The sequence below is a fragment of the Bufo gargarizans genome, chromosome 3 (assembly GCF_014858855.1).
Source record: "Bufo gargarizans isolate SCDJY-AF-19 chromosome 3, ASM1485885v1, whole genome shotgun sequence".
Lineage (NCBI taxonomy): Eukaryota > Metazoa > Chordata > Amphibia > Anura > Bufonidae > Bufo > Bufo gargarizans.
Genome location: NC_058082.1, coordinates 166,280,450 through 166,297,258, shown reverse-complemented (window position 1 = coordinate 166,297,258; position 16,809 = coordinate 166,280,450). Strand labels below are relative to the sequence as shown.

The 16,809-nt window shown below is 42.1% G+C and overlaps 1 protein-coding gene across 2 annotated transcripts in view; it reads right to left on the bottom strand.

The window, feature by feature from the left end:
* Positions 1-212: 212 nt before the first annotated feature.
* The window catches only part of SUCLA2 (succinate-CoA ligase ADP-forming subunit beta), a 142,517-nt gene continuing 125,920 nt past the window's right edge, over positions 213-16,809 (bottom strand). For both annotated transcript variants that reach the window (XM_044285108.1, XM_044285107.1), the window contains exons 8-11: positions 11,820-11,962; positions 11,122-11,242; positions 7,698-7,786; positions 213-1,244 (exon numbers count right to left, since the gene is read on the bottom strand). In XM_044285108.1, the coding sequence (XP_044141043.1) occupies positions 1,170-1,244; positions 7,698-7,786; positions 11,122-11,242; positions 11,820-11,962 (428 nt within the window). In that variant the 3' untranslated portion in view covers positions 213-1,169. The remainder of the gene's footprint in view (positions 1,245-7,697; positions 7,787-11,121; positions 11,243-11,819; positions 11,963-16,809) is intronic.

Sequence of the window (16,809 nt, the reverse complement as noted above, 5' to 3'; positions counted from 1 at the left end):
CTTGAGAAGAGTCATAATTATACATAATCTCCTGCTCTCACCTATTTGCTGATGATTGGCAGGTCTTTCCTAGAGAGAAAGGGAGAAAACTAGGTAGAAGACTGTAAGTCCTCAGCAGGTGGGCAGGAAGAGCAGGAATTTATGAATAACCAGGACTCTCAGGTGGCCGTGTCTCTTTTCCGGGCCCAGTCTGCAATGATTGTGATATTGGTTCTCGCCAACCACCTACTTTTAACTTTTAAATGACAGACCGCTAAAATCAACTCACATGTCTCTACTTTATGCCACCATTAGTATGGGCAGCATAAAGTTGATGACAGGTTCCCTTTAAAACTACTCCCAAATTAAATTATATCAATACTACGTACATTGCCTCACAGGCCCAATGATCTACAGTGCAAAGTAGTGTAGCAACATCAACAACAGTAAGGTGCTGAAGGTCCTAAGATACCACTTATACGGTAGATCAATTCATAGCAAGTGTGTATACCGTACAGTACAAATCTACATAGCTTTAGTGGAATAAACTGCTTCTGCATTGTGTACCTACAAGAAAATGCAAACAGTCAGGGGACTGGGTAATTCCATTTATCAATGGTGATAAAACTGTCTGTTCAGCCAGGCATAGTATAATGTACTGATGGTAAAAGTAATGCATTATCAGATGGTATAATGTTTGCTATGTAAGTGTATTTTTCACTTTAGATAGTAATGTTGTCAAGCAAAACTGTAGCTAAAATACAAGTTGCTCTATTAAATCTTAAAAAAAGCAATGCAGAGAAAGAAGGGTTACAGTGCAAGAGCAGTCCGGTCCTTGCACAATAATTCTGTAGGGCATTCATATTCCATATACAGTAGATCTCTGGCTGTAACACTACCGGAGACTTGTCCATGGAGAAACAACTTGTATGTCAGCTATAGTTTTAGTGATTCTTTCCAGACAGGCTGTGATAAATTCAGAATGGAGAAATACTGTCTATATATATATATATATATATATATATATATATATATATATATATATATATAGGAAGTGATGTTGATTTCCAAAGGAGCAGCTCAGTTAAACACCAACCATTTTTTGAAGTAATTTTAAACATACAATTAAAACCTAGACAAGAGAAGGAGAAAAACAAAAATTTCCAAGCCAACAAAAGGCTGGTGCAACATTAGATTGGTAACTGGAACTTCACGTCCACTTGAGCTTGTTTCGCCAGCGTTACGATTTCTGACAGCTTTACAACCTGGAGAGGATAACAGAACATATACGTGTTATAATGCATGCAACTTCTAAGACTTAAAAGGGAGTCTGTCACCACAATATGAACATATACAGCGCTTACATGGCTCTGTTCAATTGAACAGAGCTTAGCCCCGCCCAGGCCCTTGATACTAGTCGTGACGTCACTGGGCCTGCAGTAAACAGCGAGAAGGCAGCGGGGCTACTGCCAGCACGCCTGCATTCTCAAACAGCTGAACAGCCGGGGTTGTCGGGTGTTAGACCACCGCCGATCAGATGCTGAAGATCTATCCAGAGGATAGATCATCAGTTTAAAAAAACTGCAGAACCCCTTTAATTGTGTAAATCCTGCCTAGTCTCCTACACCAGCATAATAGCATACCTGTCTGCACTTCAGTCTCCATTCTCCCACTGTACGCCATTATTTACAATCTCAACTTCACTGTTTTCTAAATTTGAATCTCTGCTTTTAAGACAGACAGTGATACCTCATAAAATACTCACTACTTTATGTTGGCATCATTTTAAGCAATGTATTTTTATTTTTATTTATTTTTTAGTACGTTAGAAGGTTTCGAATTTTAGAAGCAATTTTTTTTAAAGAAAAAAATAATTATTTTGGAAATTTTCTTAAAGGAACAGATCAGTTCTGATGTCATTTTAAGGAGCTCACATAATAGCCCATTTTAGAAACTACACCCCTCAAACTATTCAAAACTGGTTTTAAAAATGTTGTTAACCCTTTAAGTATTCCACAGGAATTAAAGCAAAATAGAGGTGAAATTTGAAAATTTCCCTTTTTTTGCACATTTTCCATTTTAAATTTAAGGGTTAACAAGAAAACAAAACCTCAATATTTATTACCCTGATTCTGCAGTTTACAAAAACACCCCATATGTGGTTGTATACCGCTGTATGGGAACACAGCAGGGCTCAAAAGGCAAGGAGCGCCATATGTTTTTTTGAGAGCAGATTTTGCTGGAATGGTCTTACGGCGCTATGTTGCATTTGAAGAGACCCTGAAGTATCCCCACAGTGAAAACCCGCCAAAAGTGACCACATTTTGTAATTTACCCACCCAAGGAATTTTTAAGGGGTGTGGCAAGCACTTCGACCCAACAGACGTTTCATAGAATTTATAACCCTTGGCTGTGAAAATGAAAAAAAATTTTTTTTTTCTTCCAAGAAAATGGTGCTTTAGGCCCAAACTTTTTTTTTCACAAAAGATAACAGGAGAATATCGCACCCACAATTTGCTACCCATTTTCTTCTGAATACAGTAACACCCCAATTGTGGTCGTAAACTGTTATTTGGGGATACGCTAGGGCTCAGAAGGGAAGGAGCGGCATCTGGATTTTCTAACATGGAATGTTCTGTCATGGTTTCTAAGAGCGATAACTTTTTAATTTTTTTGCTGGACAAGTTGTAGTTTTTATTGGTACCATTTTGGGGTACATTTGACTTTCTGGTAGCTTTTTATCTTATTTTTTGGGAGATGAACTCGCAAAAAAAGCAGTTTGGTGTCATTTTTCTAAAAATGTTTTTTTTACACCGTTCATTTGATAGGGTAGATCATGTGATATTTTTGTAAATCCGGTCATTGCAGACACAACAATACCAAATAGGTCTAGTTTAGTTTTTTTTTACGTTTTACACAATAAGAACATTTTTAGAAAAAAAAATCATGTTTTTGTGTTGCCATTTTCTTAGAGCCATATTTTTATAATTTTTCTGGCTATGGTGTCGTGTGGAGGCTCATTTTTTGCAGGATGAGGCGCTTTTATTGCTACTATTTTGGGGTACATACAACTTTTTCATCGATTAACATTATGCTTTTGGGGAGGTGAGGTAACTAAAAAAAAAGCGGTTTTGGCTAATGTTTATTTTATTTTTCTACGGCATTCACCTGATGGGGGTAGATCATGTGATACATGGAAACATTTAACTTCACTTTTTTTTTTTTCACTATTGATTTTTCCTGTACCTGGGGCTGACATAGTAGCCACAGTTTCAGGGGAACAACCCCCCCCCCCCTCCCCCCCCTCCAGAGAGGCTGTACAGCAGTATACTGCGCTGTACAGCCTCACTGCAGGGCTCATCGTGGTATCTGGAAGATCCGGCACAGGAAGCGCACATTGCTTCCGGATCTATACACACAGTGCTTGTTCAGCGCTGTGTATACAGTGATCTAGAAGGCAGGGACACCCAAGAACGGTCCCTGCCTTCTCTCTGGGGTGCCCTGCTGTCACTGACAGCGGGCCCCCCGCTCGGCAGCTGCTCGATTAGCGAGCAGCTGCCATCTCTGAAAAGACATTCCAAAACGTACGATCTGAGATAAACCCAACCACTCAGGACGTTTATAGTCAATGGGTGGTCGAGAAGTGGTTAAAAAAATAAAATAAAAATCTTCATCTGTCTGCGGTTCCACCATGTCCCACCCCAAGCTTGGGACCTGGACCAAGCCCCTTTCAGGTCCTGTGGGGACAGGAAGCAGCCAGAATCGGGCAGCGGCACAGGCACAGAAGGACTGTTTCAGGAGACTAGGGCAAGTTACCCAGCTCTGCCCAGACCCACTCTCTCAACCACAACTCCTTTGTTGCCTCATACGACCAATTTCAACTGTGGTTCGTGGTAAGACCATTCTTTTATAATGAGCACTGGATTTGTTTTTTCTGCACTTTATTTAAGTTGTCAAATTATTACCTGCAATATCCTCTAAATATTAAAGCTATGTTTTAGCTTATGAAGGTACTTCTAGAGTTCATTGTTGTGAATAAAATAATACCCTTCTTTTCTCTTTAGGGTAAATAGCTGCAGCAATAATTACTTTTTATATTTATGCAAATTACCCATTTTGTGCAACAAGTGATTGGCCTTAGCACTGCTAGCACTATGCTCCTGTGCACGCCATACCCTTTGATTGACAGGGCTAGTACTCTTACAGTGAGGAACAGAAGTATTTTAACACCCTGCGATTTTGCAAGTTCTCCCACTTAGAACTGGGGGAGGGGTCTGAAATTCACATTGTAGGCGCATTCCCACTCATGCAGAATAAAAAAATAATAATAATAAAATTAAAAAAGATTTTAAGATTAATAAAAATTAAAAAATTAGAAAATCAGTGTTAATATTTGGTACAGAAGCCTTTGTTTGCAATTACAGAATTCAAACGTTTCCTGTAGTTCTTGACCAGGTTTGCACACACTGCAACAGGGATTTTGGCCCACTGCTCCACACAGAGCTCCTCTAGATCTGTCAGGTTTCAGGGATGTCGCTGAGCAACACGGAGTTTCAGCTCCCTCCAAAGATGTTCTATTGGATTTAGGTCTGGAGACTGGCTAGGCCACTCCAGAACCTTGATATTCTTCTTACGGAGCCACTCCTTTGTTATCCTGGCTGTGTGCTTTGGGGCCTTGTCATGTTGGAAGACCCAGCCACGAACCATCTTTAATGCTCTGACTGAGGGAAGGAGGTTGTTGCTCAAAATCTCACAATAAATGGCCCCATTCATCCTCTCCTTAATACAGTGCAGTCGCCCTGTCCCCTTCACAGAAAAGCACCCCCAAAGCATGATGTTTCCACCCCCATGCTTCACAGTAGGGATGGTGTTCTTGGGATGCAACTAATCCTTCTTTTTCCTCCAAACACGACAAGTGAAGTTTAGACCAAAAAGTTCTACTTTGGTCTCATCTGACCACATGCTTTTCTCCCATGCCTCTTCTGGATCATCCAGATGGTCATTGGCAAACATGCCTGGACATGTGATGACTTGAGCAGAGGAACCTTCCGTGCACTGCATGATTTGAAACCATGACGGCGTAGTGTTCTACCGACAGTGACATTTGAAACTGTGGTCCCAGCTCTCTTCATGTCATTGACCAGTTCCTCCCTTGTAGTTCTGGGCTGATTCTGCACCTTTTTTTATCATCAGTGATAACCCACAAAATGCGATCTTGCATGGAGCCACAGTCCAAGGGAGACTGACAGTAGTCTTTAGCCTCTTCCATTTTCTCCAACAGTTTATCTATTGCAATTGCCCCGTAGCCCTTTCCAGCCTTGTAGAAGTCCACAATTTTGTCTCTGGTGTCTTTTGATGGCTCTTTGGTCTTGGTGTCTGACTGTGGGGTGGACAGGTGTCTTTAAAGACCTCAGACAGGTGCTACTAAGTTAGATTAATGAGTGGACTTTTTAAAAGGCACAGAAAAAAGGTCTTTGGGAGCCAGAATTCTTGCCATTTCTCAGGTGTTCAAATACTTATGTTTAGCAGTGCAAGACAAATTCTTTAAAAATCATAATGTGATTTCCAGATTATTATTATTTTTTTTATTCCGTCTCTCAGAGTAGGAATGCACATACAATGCGAATTTCAGACCCCTCCATGATTTCTAAGTGGGAGAACTTGCAAAATTGCAGGGTGTTCAAATACTTTTGTACCTCACTGTATCTAGCCCTTTGTTTTTGAGCCAAGTCAGCGCTTGCACAGCAGGTATGATGCTGCTTTCCAAGCTCATCAAATCCACTTTGCAAGCACAGAGTCACTGGGCCGACTCGATGCAGAAACACAGTGCTAGATGAGAGATTTAGTTCTATCAAAGGGGAGGTGGGAGTACACAGTACAGGGTAGTAGTACCATCTGTGCTCCAAGCACTATGGCCAGTCCCCTGGTGGACAAAATGGGTAATGTGCATATATACATTTCTGTAGCTATTCACACTAGACAGCAAAGAAGGGTATCCGTTTTCTCAGCATGATCAACCCTACCAGGCAAGGTTGATCTTGTTAACAAAGGCTCTTTGAAAATATATATTTTATTCAGCTAGACTTTCTATGGCTTGGCTGATGGTATTTGTATGATGTGTGGGGAAAAAACGCTCAATAAAAAGTAATGTGTTTGTCTACAAGCCTTTAAACAACATGTATGCAATGAAAATGATGCATTTAAATGTTCTGGAATAACATTGCCTCTAAAATAATTACACTGGAAAGCGACAAAATATACTGAATGTCTTGTGGAGCCTGCTGAATTTGCATTTCTCCCACAGCATTACAGGGATGCTTATTTAACAATATCACTGAAAAACCAATAATGTCCAAACTCTTGAAAGAACAAATAGGGATATCACTGAAGGCAAGAATCTAAAACGTAATTTTTATTACATACAATAAAATCATATAACTCGGATCCATAAAGATCCTATACACCGCAAAAAGCTATCACCAAAACCACATGGGCTCAAGCAGTGGGATGAGTACTCCGGTAGACTGTGCAAAAAATATATAAGACTGTCCCTGATCGCCAGACTGCTCAGCACGGGGAGGCACCTTAGTGGTAGATGCTCCCCGTCCTCGTGCCTAGGACTGCACTTTCCTGATTATGTCCTTGGCCTATCCTTTGGACACTATTTACTATACCTTAGTAAAGCCAGTCCCAGAATGCAAACATATATAGCCAGTCCCGGCGCGTTTCCTCTTCCAGATGGACAGAGGATTCCTCAGGGGGATTAGCCCAAAAAGTTAAACGGCAAAAAACAATAAGATACAATGGAAGCAGATCTACAAATAGTTATTCATACCATGTGTCATTATAAGGCCACCATATACATAGAGGATAACAGATAATAAAGTTATCCTACTGTTATGCTGGGTGTTACCAGATAAGTCATATACTCACAGACCCAATATGTGGATCAGCAAATGTGGTTCCTGGGGCAGATGATAGCTCCCCTGAGGAATCCTCTGACCATCTGGAGGAGGAAACGCGTCAGACCTGGCTACATATGTGTGCATTCTGGGACTGGCTTTACTAAGGTATAATAAATAGTGTCCAAAAGATAGGCCAAGGACATAATAAGGAAAGTGCAGTCCTAGGCACGAGGACAGGGAGCATCTACCTCTAAGGTGCGTCCCCGGGCTGAGCAGTCTGGAGGGTGAGATCAGGGACAGTCATATATTTTTTACAGTCTCCCGGAGTACTCATCCCAATGCTTGAGCCCATGTGGTTTTTGGTGATAGCTTTTTGCGGTGTATAAGATCTTTATGGATCAGAGTTGTATGAATTTATTGTATGTAATAAAAGTTAAGATGCTTATTTAACCCTGCGACTGCCTATATTTAACCTTTTCCATCAAGTAATCATCAATAAGTGAATATTAAGGACTACAACTTATTATTAAATGGAAAAATAAACTTTCATCCATTCATGGACATTTGTCTCGTTTATTTTTGACTGTTTTTAGAGGGCAAAAAAAATGTCACGTGAATAGGTCTATGAAGCGTCGAACAGCGATATAGATTAGTTGTATTGTAAGGGAAAAAAAAAATTATATATATATATATATTTATATATTTATATTTGATCTAGCACATGTCTAAAAAGATAGGCAGGTTAACAGGACAAATAAAATCCAAAGATCATTTCCAGGGAGCTGACAATTGGAAAAACGTCTAAACATTTACCATTTTCGCAGCTTCATCCAGATCATCACATGCGAGGATTTTCAGTCCGCTGGCGGTTATCAGCGCTTTCGCATCATCAACTCTAGTACCTGGGGACAGAAATGAGAGACTAGTAAAGTTAGGGGAAGAAAAAAAAAATATCCCACTACAGAGTAGACTTTTTATTGACTCGGAAATTTTACAAAGAAACGTCTTTAATCAGAGCCTTCAAGGGGTTATCCGAGCATGGAAATGTCCCCCATATGCCCAGGCCCCTCACACTGATTCTAGCCTCTTATAACCCCTTCATGGCATTATATTTGACAGGAAATATGGCACTGAAAACCATACCATCTTCCCTGTTAGTATGGTTGACAGTGACACCTAGGCAGAACCGGATGGACCTCAGTATTAGTCATGGGCCTGATGGACACCAATGATGTCCAACCATACGATTGATTGTCATAGCAGTGTAGCGAATGTTAAACAATAAATGGAAGCCACAATGCAGAGAAGAACAGCTTCTGAATGAGGCAGCATATGGAGCCAGACTGAGATATTACTGGTTATCATGAGACCTTGTAGATTTAAATAAACCAGTTCTCTCTGTGAAAGCCAATGAGCATGCTGGAAGGCAGCTGACTAGGAACTTTGGATCTAACTTCTGTGGAATCAGTTCATTTGTGTATGTATGTGTATATATATATATATATATATATATATATATATATATATATATATATATATATACATATACATACATATATATACATATATACATATATACACATACATAATGGTGAAAGGTCCTCATTAAAACATAAAAAAAAATTGCAACCAGCCATAAACAATCCCAAGCATATAATGCAAAATGCCAAAGCAGGGGTCTCCAATTCCAGCCATCAGTGACCACTAACGCAGAGTCCGGAACCTAAAAGAGGCCACATCTGTGATGAAACAGATAATACACTATTTTGATTGTCAATTGAAACAGGATTCTGACAGAAGCTTTACTGTATGACAAAACACAAAACCATTTAATTAGAAACAGGTCATAATAGGCTGTTGGATATTTGCCATTGTTTTTATTATTGGCATACTACAAGATCACCCCATAGTCTTTATAGGTTCATAAATCTTATGGGGGACTTTTTGCCATTCTGGGTGGACATTTCTACTCCATCCCCCAGCTAGACAACTGTGATTAATCTTCTCTCTCATTCTAAATCAGCTCATCTCCTCCGCTGCGTGTCTGTCCACTGTGCAGACAAACACAAGCCTGCAGGATAAAGGTCATATGATTAGGTGCAAAGATTGGAGGAACATTAAAGGGAATCTGTCACCTCAAAAACGCATATAAAACTGCCAGCATTACCTTATAGTAGCCCCCAGTCTGTTATTAATGAGGTGTTTGATCTGGTAAGCTAATGCTCCATACATCACACAGAGGAGGGGACGGTTAGGGAGCGTGCTTCTCTTGACTTGAAGCAAGGGGGCCGCTGCCCCCTTGACTTCAGACTGACCGGCGAGATAGCGCTGATGGAGATTAAAACATTGTTTTTGTCACGTATGGAGCATCAAATTACCAGATCAAAACACATCATTAATAACAGACTAGGGGCTACTATAAGGTAATGCTGGCGGTTTTATATGTGATTTTGAGGTGACAGGTTCCCTTTAAAACCCAGCATCTTAGAGAGGCCTTGTGTTCTTGTGCACATAACAGAAAATAAATGTATCCTAAACCAAAAGGTTTGTGTGCCTATAAGACAGGACAGAAAAAAAAAAAAAAAAAAAAAAAAAAAAAAGAGTTTTTTGCCAAAACACAGAAAACAAGACAAAAAGAGGAATTCAAGGAGTACAAAATACATTGCGTGGTTTATGTTACCATTTTCTTACTTTCATTGCAAGCTCTATTTGTTATATTCAGCAGGACTTACAGCATATCGATGCTCAACAGAAGTAGCCATCCAACATTCATATGAATGTAGCCTATTAATTCATTAGATTCCAGTATTTTACTGGTCACAGAAGTCAAGCATCATTAATATTAAACATGTCTCAGGAAATTTATCATGTGGGGAATATATGAAGTCAGTTTTGTTCGAGTCTGCATAGTCATACTTTTCACCTAATTTATCAAATATTGCACATTGTTTGTTACATTTGGGGCATTTTTAAGCCTAACACTTCCGTCCAGAAATACTACTACAGTTTTTCTTTTGTTAATGAGGTCATTTCGTGTTTTTTTTGTGTTTTGGTACGGCTAGAGCATTTTTGGGCGCCACATATCTTGCGTGCCCAAGTACCCCACGTAGCAGGGCAGCTGTAGAAACTAATGGGGCTGCAGCATGGCTTGCACATTTGCCACAACCGAAGAAATGCAAAAAATCCAGCATTATTTAATATTTAGCGATTCTCAGGTAGCGGCAAACAGGCAAGTCTTGTTGCCACCCTATTTATTTCTATGGCTGACCTACTATACTGCAATACTTAGGTGTGCAAATGTAGCATGCCCAGAATTGCTGTGTAGCCCTGCCCTAAAAGTCACAGTGATAAATCAGGAGTGAAATTAATTAACATAGCTAACCTTGTGCACTTTCAAAACGGGAGTAGTGTAAAAATACAAAAAGCCACAAAATAAGCACAAGCGAGAACCCAAATTTGCAAAGCCATCATTTTGCTACTATTTGACACCAGAATTCTGTGCGTTATTAAATCCCCCCAAATGTATCCAGATATCGCACTGGTTCTTGCTTTATTAGTAGCATGAAAGTTCAGTCTGCAAAATGAGCATTCCACACTTCTTAATAGAAGAGAACAGTCCATTGTGGGAGGTCAGACGGGACTAAGGCTACTTTCACACTAGCATTTTTGCTGGATTCGGCAAGGTTTAGCAAAAACGCTTCAGTTACTGATAATACAACCAACCATCTGCATCCGTTATGAATGGATCGGTTGTATTATCTTTAACATACCCAAGTCATGAACGCCATTGAAAGTCAATTGGAGACGGATCCGTTTTCTATTGCGTCAGAGAAAACGTCCCCTTTGACTTGCATTGAGGGTCATGACGGATCTGTCTTGCTCCCAGGACGGAAAGCAAACTGCAGCATGCTGCGGTTTGCTCTCCGGTAGAGAACGGAACGGAATGCATTTTGGAGCATTACGTTCTGTTCAGTTACGTTTTTTTGGGGACAAAACGGAAGCATTTATTTTTTCCCGGTATTAAGACCCTATGACGAATCCCAATACTGGAAAATATTAACGCTAGTGTGAATGTAGCTTGATACACTGATAACTGGGCTGATAGGTCATGTGACTGAAAGCAGCCTGAAACTGAAACGCTGTCAATTTCCACCATTACCCGACAAACCTCTACAGCAGATCCATATATAGGGAGAACAGCATACAAACGTACAAAACATTCAATTTATTGTTTTACCTTGTAAGCGGACCACAATAGGTATCCTAAGTTCCAGATCCTTTACAGCCATGATGATGCCTTGTGCAATAACGTCACATCTCATAATACCACCAAAAATATTCACTAGGATAGCGAGGACCTGAATAGGAAAACTGCATACTTCAGTTATACTTTAATAATAAAACAGGAGCAAAGGAGTGCAAATTACGAAATCCAGCTGGAAACATAGGCAGGCCCCAAGAGTTACAGATGTGGTAATATCGTGGTTCAAACATTTCCGAGGACATACATTCCCCAAACTCATAAGGGAAATACAAAACATGAAATAATCTATATGTGTGAAACACAAATGTGTTACATAAGAATATAAACATGTGTCAGGCTCAATACTACACATCACACTGAGCTGAACACCAAGCACCATTACTTTGTTTTCTGAAAACTGCTGCTAGCCCTATTTAACCTGGAATGTGATGTCTTCGATGATCTGTTTGTTAAAAATCATCATTGAAGGTGCTTCTAGGAACAAGGCTGAATCAATACTGCTTCAAGTTTCACAAGCGGAACAGATAGATGAATGCAAATAAAATCTACCGTACATGTTCCATGGAATCATGTGTTCCCTGCCCAACCACATTTACAAGACTGCTAGTCAATTGACTGCAAATTGAAGCTTTACTAGCAGGATCAGGTGCAGAAGGAAAAGTGAGTGGTACCTTTTTATCAGATGTGATGAGTCTGAAAGCCTCTGTTACTTGGTGGACAGTAGCACCTCCACCAACATCCAAGAAATTTGCTGGAGTTCCCCCATGAAGCTTTATGATGTCCATTGTTGCCATGGCCAAACCAGCACCATTCACTAAGATTTGGGAACAAAATGGTAAAAATTTAATCTCAGATGATAAATTTCACAAACCGACAATCCCATGGCAATATTCCACTCAGCATTTAAGGTGGTGTGTAAGTGGGTGTTCACACTTTCCCTGACAGCAGATGTGTTGGTTTCCCACATGTATGAACCCTTCTTCTCCAGAGAGATAGGCTGCCAGAGGTGTCGTCTTGAAGCAGCACTTTCCCCGCTTCCTTGGTAGTCAACAAATTTACTCAGAGGAGGAGAAATAGCTGTCAGCCAAAAGTTATTTATGATGTATGGCCACTATTTGTGGTGGCCATATAAAGCCAGATAAGGGCAATCTACAGGATTTCTTATAATAAGGAATTTGTTTATTGTTCAATGTTAAAATAGATATTTGCTGATATTTTTCAATGCAAAAAGCCACAAACGTATTGCAGGTCATGGCATCTGTCAGCAGACTTGTACCTATGAAACTAGCTGACCTGTTGTATTTGCACTTGGCAGCTGAAGGCATCCGTGTTGGTCCCATGTTCGTATGTACCCGCATTGCTGAGAAAAATTGTGTTTTAATATATGCAACTGAGCCTCAAGGAGCAACGGGGGAAACTGCCATTAAATGTACACTTTGGGAGGCAATTTTTGTTCATTGCATTTTATTCATTTTTGGCTAAAAAGTATATTTTCACTTGGTCTTTAATTAAAAATATTGAGTCCTTCTGTCACAAAGGGTTAACTGTCTTTCTGTGTGACTGGTACTTTTACTTTGTGCCAGTTATCCAATAACCCTTATCTTTAAAATACTAAGAGGTCAAACACTCATTTAAGCCCCATTCTTATCAGCAAGATAATAATTGAGCTTTGATAAGGGTTTATAAGGTCAGAGAGCAGAGATAAGGAGACCCTCTGCTCCACAGATGACACAAAATCCACAGGCAGCTAGTAGAGCATCTCAGCCATGTACAGAAAAAAGGATTCCATATCGTCAATAAAGACCAATTGAAAAAATGATTTACAACTCAAAACAAGTACAATCGTTAATTTCTAACGATAAATTTGTTTTCCCTTAGTCCTAACAGCAGCACAGATGGTAGGACGTGGACTGGTAGGACGGGGGGAATTTTTAATGAGCCCAAGTAATAAACCAATAAAACACTTAAAACTTCACTATAAAAGGAGGGAATCACCCCCAGACCACTGTGTTACAGCAAGAATAATAGACTTACTAGGGTGGGAAATTTGTGCGCTGCTGTTAGGACTAAGGTAAAATAAATTAACGATTTCTTTACGTCCTACCAGCAGCACAGATGGGGAGATACCAAGAACCCCCCCTCCAGGGAGGGCCATCATGCCTGGCAGAACCAATTAGCTACGACCCTGGTAGAATGGTACCGGCAAACAGGATTAGAAGATTTTCATCTGTCCTGAACTCCTTTGATCTATCCACATAGATCTGGAAGCATCTCGAGACGTCCAGAGGATGTCCAACAGGTTCCCCGGAGGAGGTAGAAGGTGTAGAAATAACCGGGAGGGATATCACCTGGCTAATAATTCTGGAACTAAGGAACCTTACGCCTAAAGTACGGGAGAAATCTTAGAAGGACCCAGTCTTGCAAAAAGATGGTATAGGGCCCGTGCGCTAATAGAGCCTGAAGCTCAGAGACCCTCTAGCCAAAGTCACTGCAAGGAGAAAAAATTTCCAATGACGAACTTGAAATCTACCTCCTCCAAAGGCTCAAAGGGGGGAGATGCTAACCCCTTGAGAACTACTGATAAATCCCATTGAGGAATGGGTCAGTACTGTAGGCTTTTATCTTTCAGCTACCTTAAAGAACCGTTTGATGAGCAGGTCCTGAGAAAAAGACTTGTTGAGGCAAGCTGAAATGGCTGAAACTTGAACCCTCAAGGGAGATGGAGCAAGGCCTTTATCAAGGCAGTCTTGCAGGAACTGAAGGATGGCGGAAAGGGGCGGATCTGCAGGCGCCTCCTCCTCTGAGGAACACCAGGAAGAGAATATCCTTGTAATCCATGAGTAGGCTCTCTTGGTAGAGTCCGCTCTTGAATGTGATAACACTCTCAGGACTGACTCTGAAAGCCCTTCTATTCTGGGAAGGGACTGTTCAACCTCCAGGCTGTCAGGTTGAACCTGTGCAGATCTGAGCAGAGGTAAGTGTCCCACAACACCAGAGTCTGCTGAGGGGGAGCCTCCAATATTGTCCTAGACTAATTTGGGTGAGCTGGGTAAACCAGGATCTCTTCGGCCAAACGGTATGATGGCTATCACCAAGGCCTGATCCTGGCGGATTTTCATCAATACCCTCGGAATCATGGAAAATGGAGGGAAGATGTAAGCCAGCCTGAACCTCCAGGATATTGACAGAGCATCTATCGTATGCTGTAAAGGAAGCAAAACCTCTCCACCTTGGCGCTGAACCTTGTTGCCATAAGATCCACCTCTGGCATCCCCCACTTGAGGACTATCTGCTTGAATATCTCCGGATGTAAAGACCACTCCACTGTTGGAAGACCGCGGCTCAGCCGATCCGCTATCATATTGAGGGAGCCTCGAATAGTGGATCACAGATAAGTGGGAAAGGTTCGACTCTGCCCAATCCAGAATCACCCTGATCTCTGATAGGAGGGGAAGTGATCTTGTGCCTCCCTGCTTGTTGATGTAAAGTACCGCAGTCATTGTCTCACAGCTTTGCCCCGGATCTGAGGGGCAAAGTAAATGAGGGCTAGCCGGATAGCACGAATCTCATAGAGATTGGATAAGAGAAGCCACTCCTGAGGCGGAGACCAGGTACTGTGGACTGGAGTCTCGTCTAGGTGAGCGCCCCGCCTACTTGGGATGCATCTGTTGTCAATATAATCCAGGTTGGCCGAGTCATAGACTTCCCATCTGAAAGATGGCACCACCATCTGAGGGAATGCAGAGTTCGCCAAGACAGGGAGCACAGAGTTCAGCCCTGCGGGGCTGCCATTCCATTTGGAGGGGATCTCTGACTGCAGCGGCCGGAGGTGCCATAGAGCCCAAGGGACTGCTTACGCAGACGCTGACATGAGCCCCAACATTTTCATGAGGGTCAGAACTGGGACTCACTGAGGAACATATAGGAACTCTGCCAGTGTTCTGTATTCGGTTTCTTCTTTCTGGAGTCAACCGGAGAGACATCCAGACAGAGTCGATTTTGAAGCCTAGATATCTTACTGAAGTCGACGGGCTCACATTCGACTTCTGACAGTTTATGATCCAGCCTAGGCGGAATAGAAAGGAGATCGCTACATGAAGATGGTGGGTCAGGACTGCTGGAGAAGAGACTTTTAAAAGCCAATCATCCAGATAAGGAACGATGGTCAGTCCTTGAAGTATTAGAGCCACCACCACAGAAACTACCACCTTGGTGAAAGTGTGAGGGGCAGAAGAAATGCCAAAAGGAAGGGCAACAAACTGGAGTTGTCTGATGACTCCCGAAACCTGGACCGCAATTCTGAGATATCTCCTGGAAGCAGGATGAATCGGGATGTGCATATACGCATCCTTGAGGTCCAGGGTTGCCATCACGTCTCCAGGATTGAAAATGTGAACCACTTACCTGATGGTCTCCATACGAAAACTCACCTTCAATAATATATAATAGAGAAATATCTCAGATCGATAATCATCCGAAGATCCCCTGACGCCATTGGAACCAGAAATACCGGTGAGTAGATTCCTAAGCCCCGTTCTCCTGCTAGAACCTCCTCCAGATGCCCCTTGTGGATGTAATCCTGAACGTAAGTCTCCAGAACCGACTGCTTTGCGGCCTGTAAAAGTTTGGTCCTGATGAACCTATCCGGAAAAAGAGAAATAAGACTGATTAAATACCCATCGGAGATGACATTCAGGACCCAAGGATCAGAAATCTCTCAGATCCAAATGTCCTTGAAGTGGGAGAGACGACCCAATGGGAAGATGAGGTAGGGGAGTGGGGAAGTCTTCTGGCAGTATGGCATTCATAACGGGGGTCATCCAAGAGCCTCGAGGAGGCCTGTAGTCAGAAGGTGGAAATTTTATCTTTGGCTCCTTCGCGAGAGCGCCTCGAACCTCTTCAGCTGCGCTCCCCAGTCCCTCCGGGCTCTTGACTGCTGGCCAGACCTACCACCATGGTTCTGTCTGCCCCACCCCCGAAAGGACTGCTGGGGAAGACTCTTCACCTTCTTTTCCGACAGGCCTTCCACGATCTTATCTAGCTCCGAGCTGAACAAACCGTTGGGCTCAAAGGAAAGGCCACATAAATCATACTTAGAGTTGTTGTCAGCAACCCACAGCTTAAGCCACAAAGGCCTACGGGCCGCTGACACCAGGGCCATGAATTTGGCCGCCAATTTCAGCTGCTGCTGCGCAGTATCACGCAGGAACTCCATCGCCAGGTTGACAGTTTTGAAAGCCGCCAGAATGTCATCCCGAAACACCTTCTGATCCACGTCCGTCTGGATCTAGTTTAGGCGGAACGTCGAGACTTCTGTAGCAGCAATGGCCGTAGAAGTGGAAGCCGCCGTATAACTTCTCCTGAGTGCACTCCGCTCTCCTGTCAAGGGGATCCTGCAGACTAGACCTATCGTCTGCTGGAACCAGAGTGCGCTTGAACAATTTGGCAATAGCCATGTCCACCTTGGGAATGGAACCCCACAATTCCACCAAGGCTTTAGCCATTGAAAACATGGTTCTAAATCTCTTGGTTAGAACCAGACCTCTCTCTTGTTTCTTCCACTCTGTACGCATGACAGGGAGGAGGGTCTCATCCGCTTTAAAAGACACAAAGTGCCCGACCAGCGGGATCAGAGGGCTCCCCCGGGTCAACATCATGGTC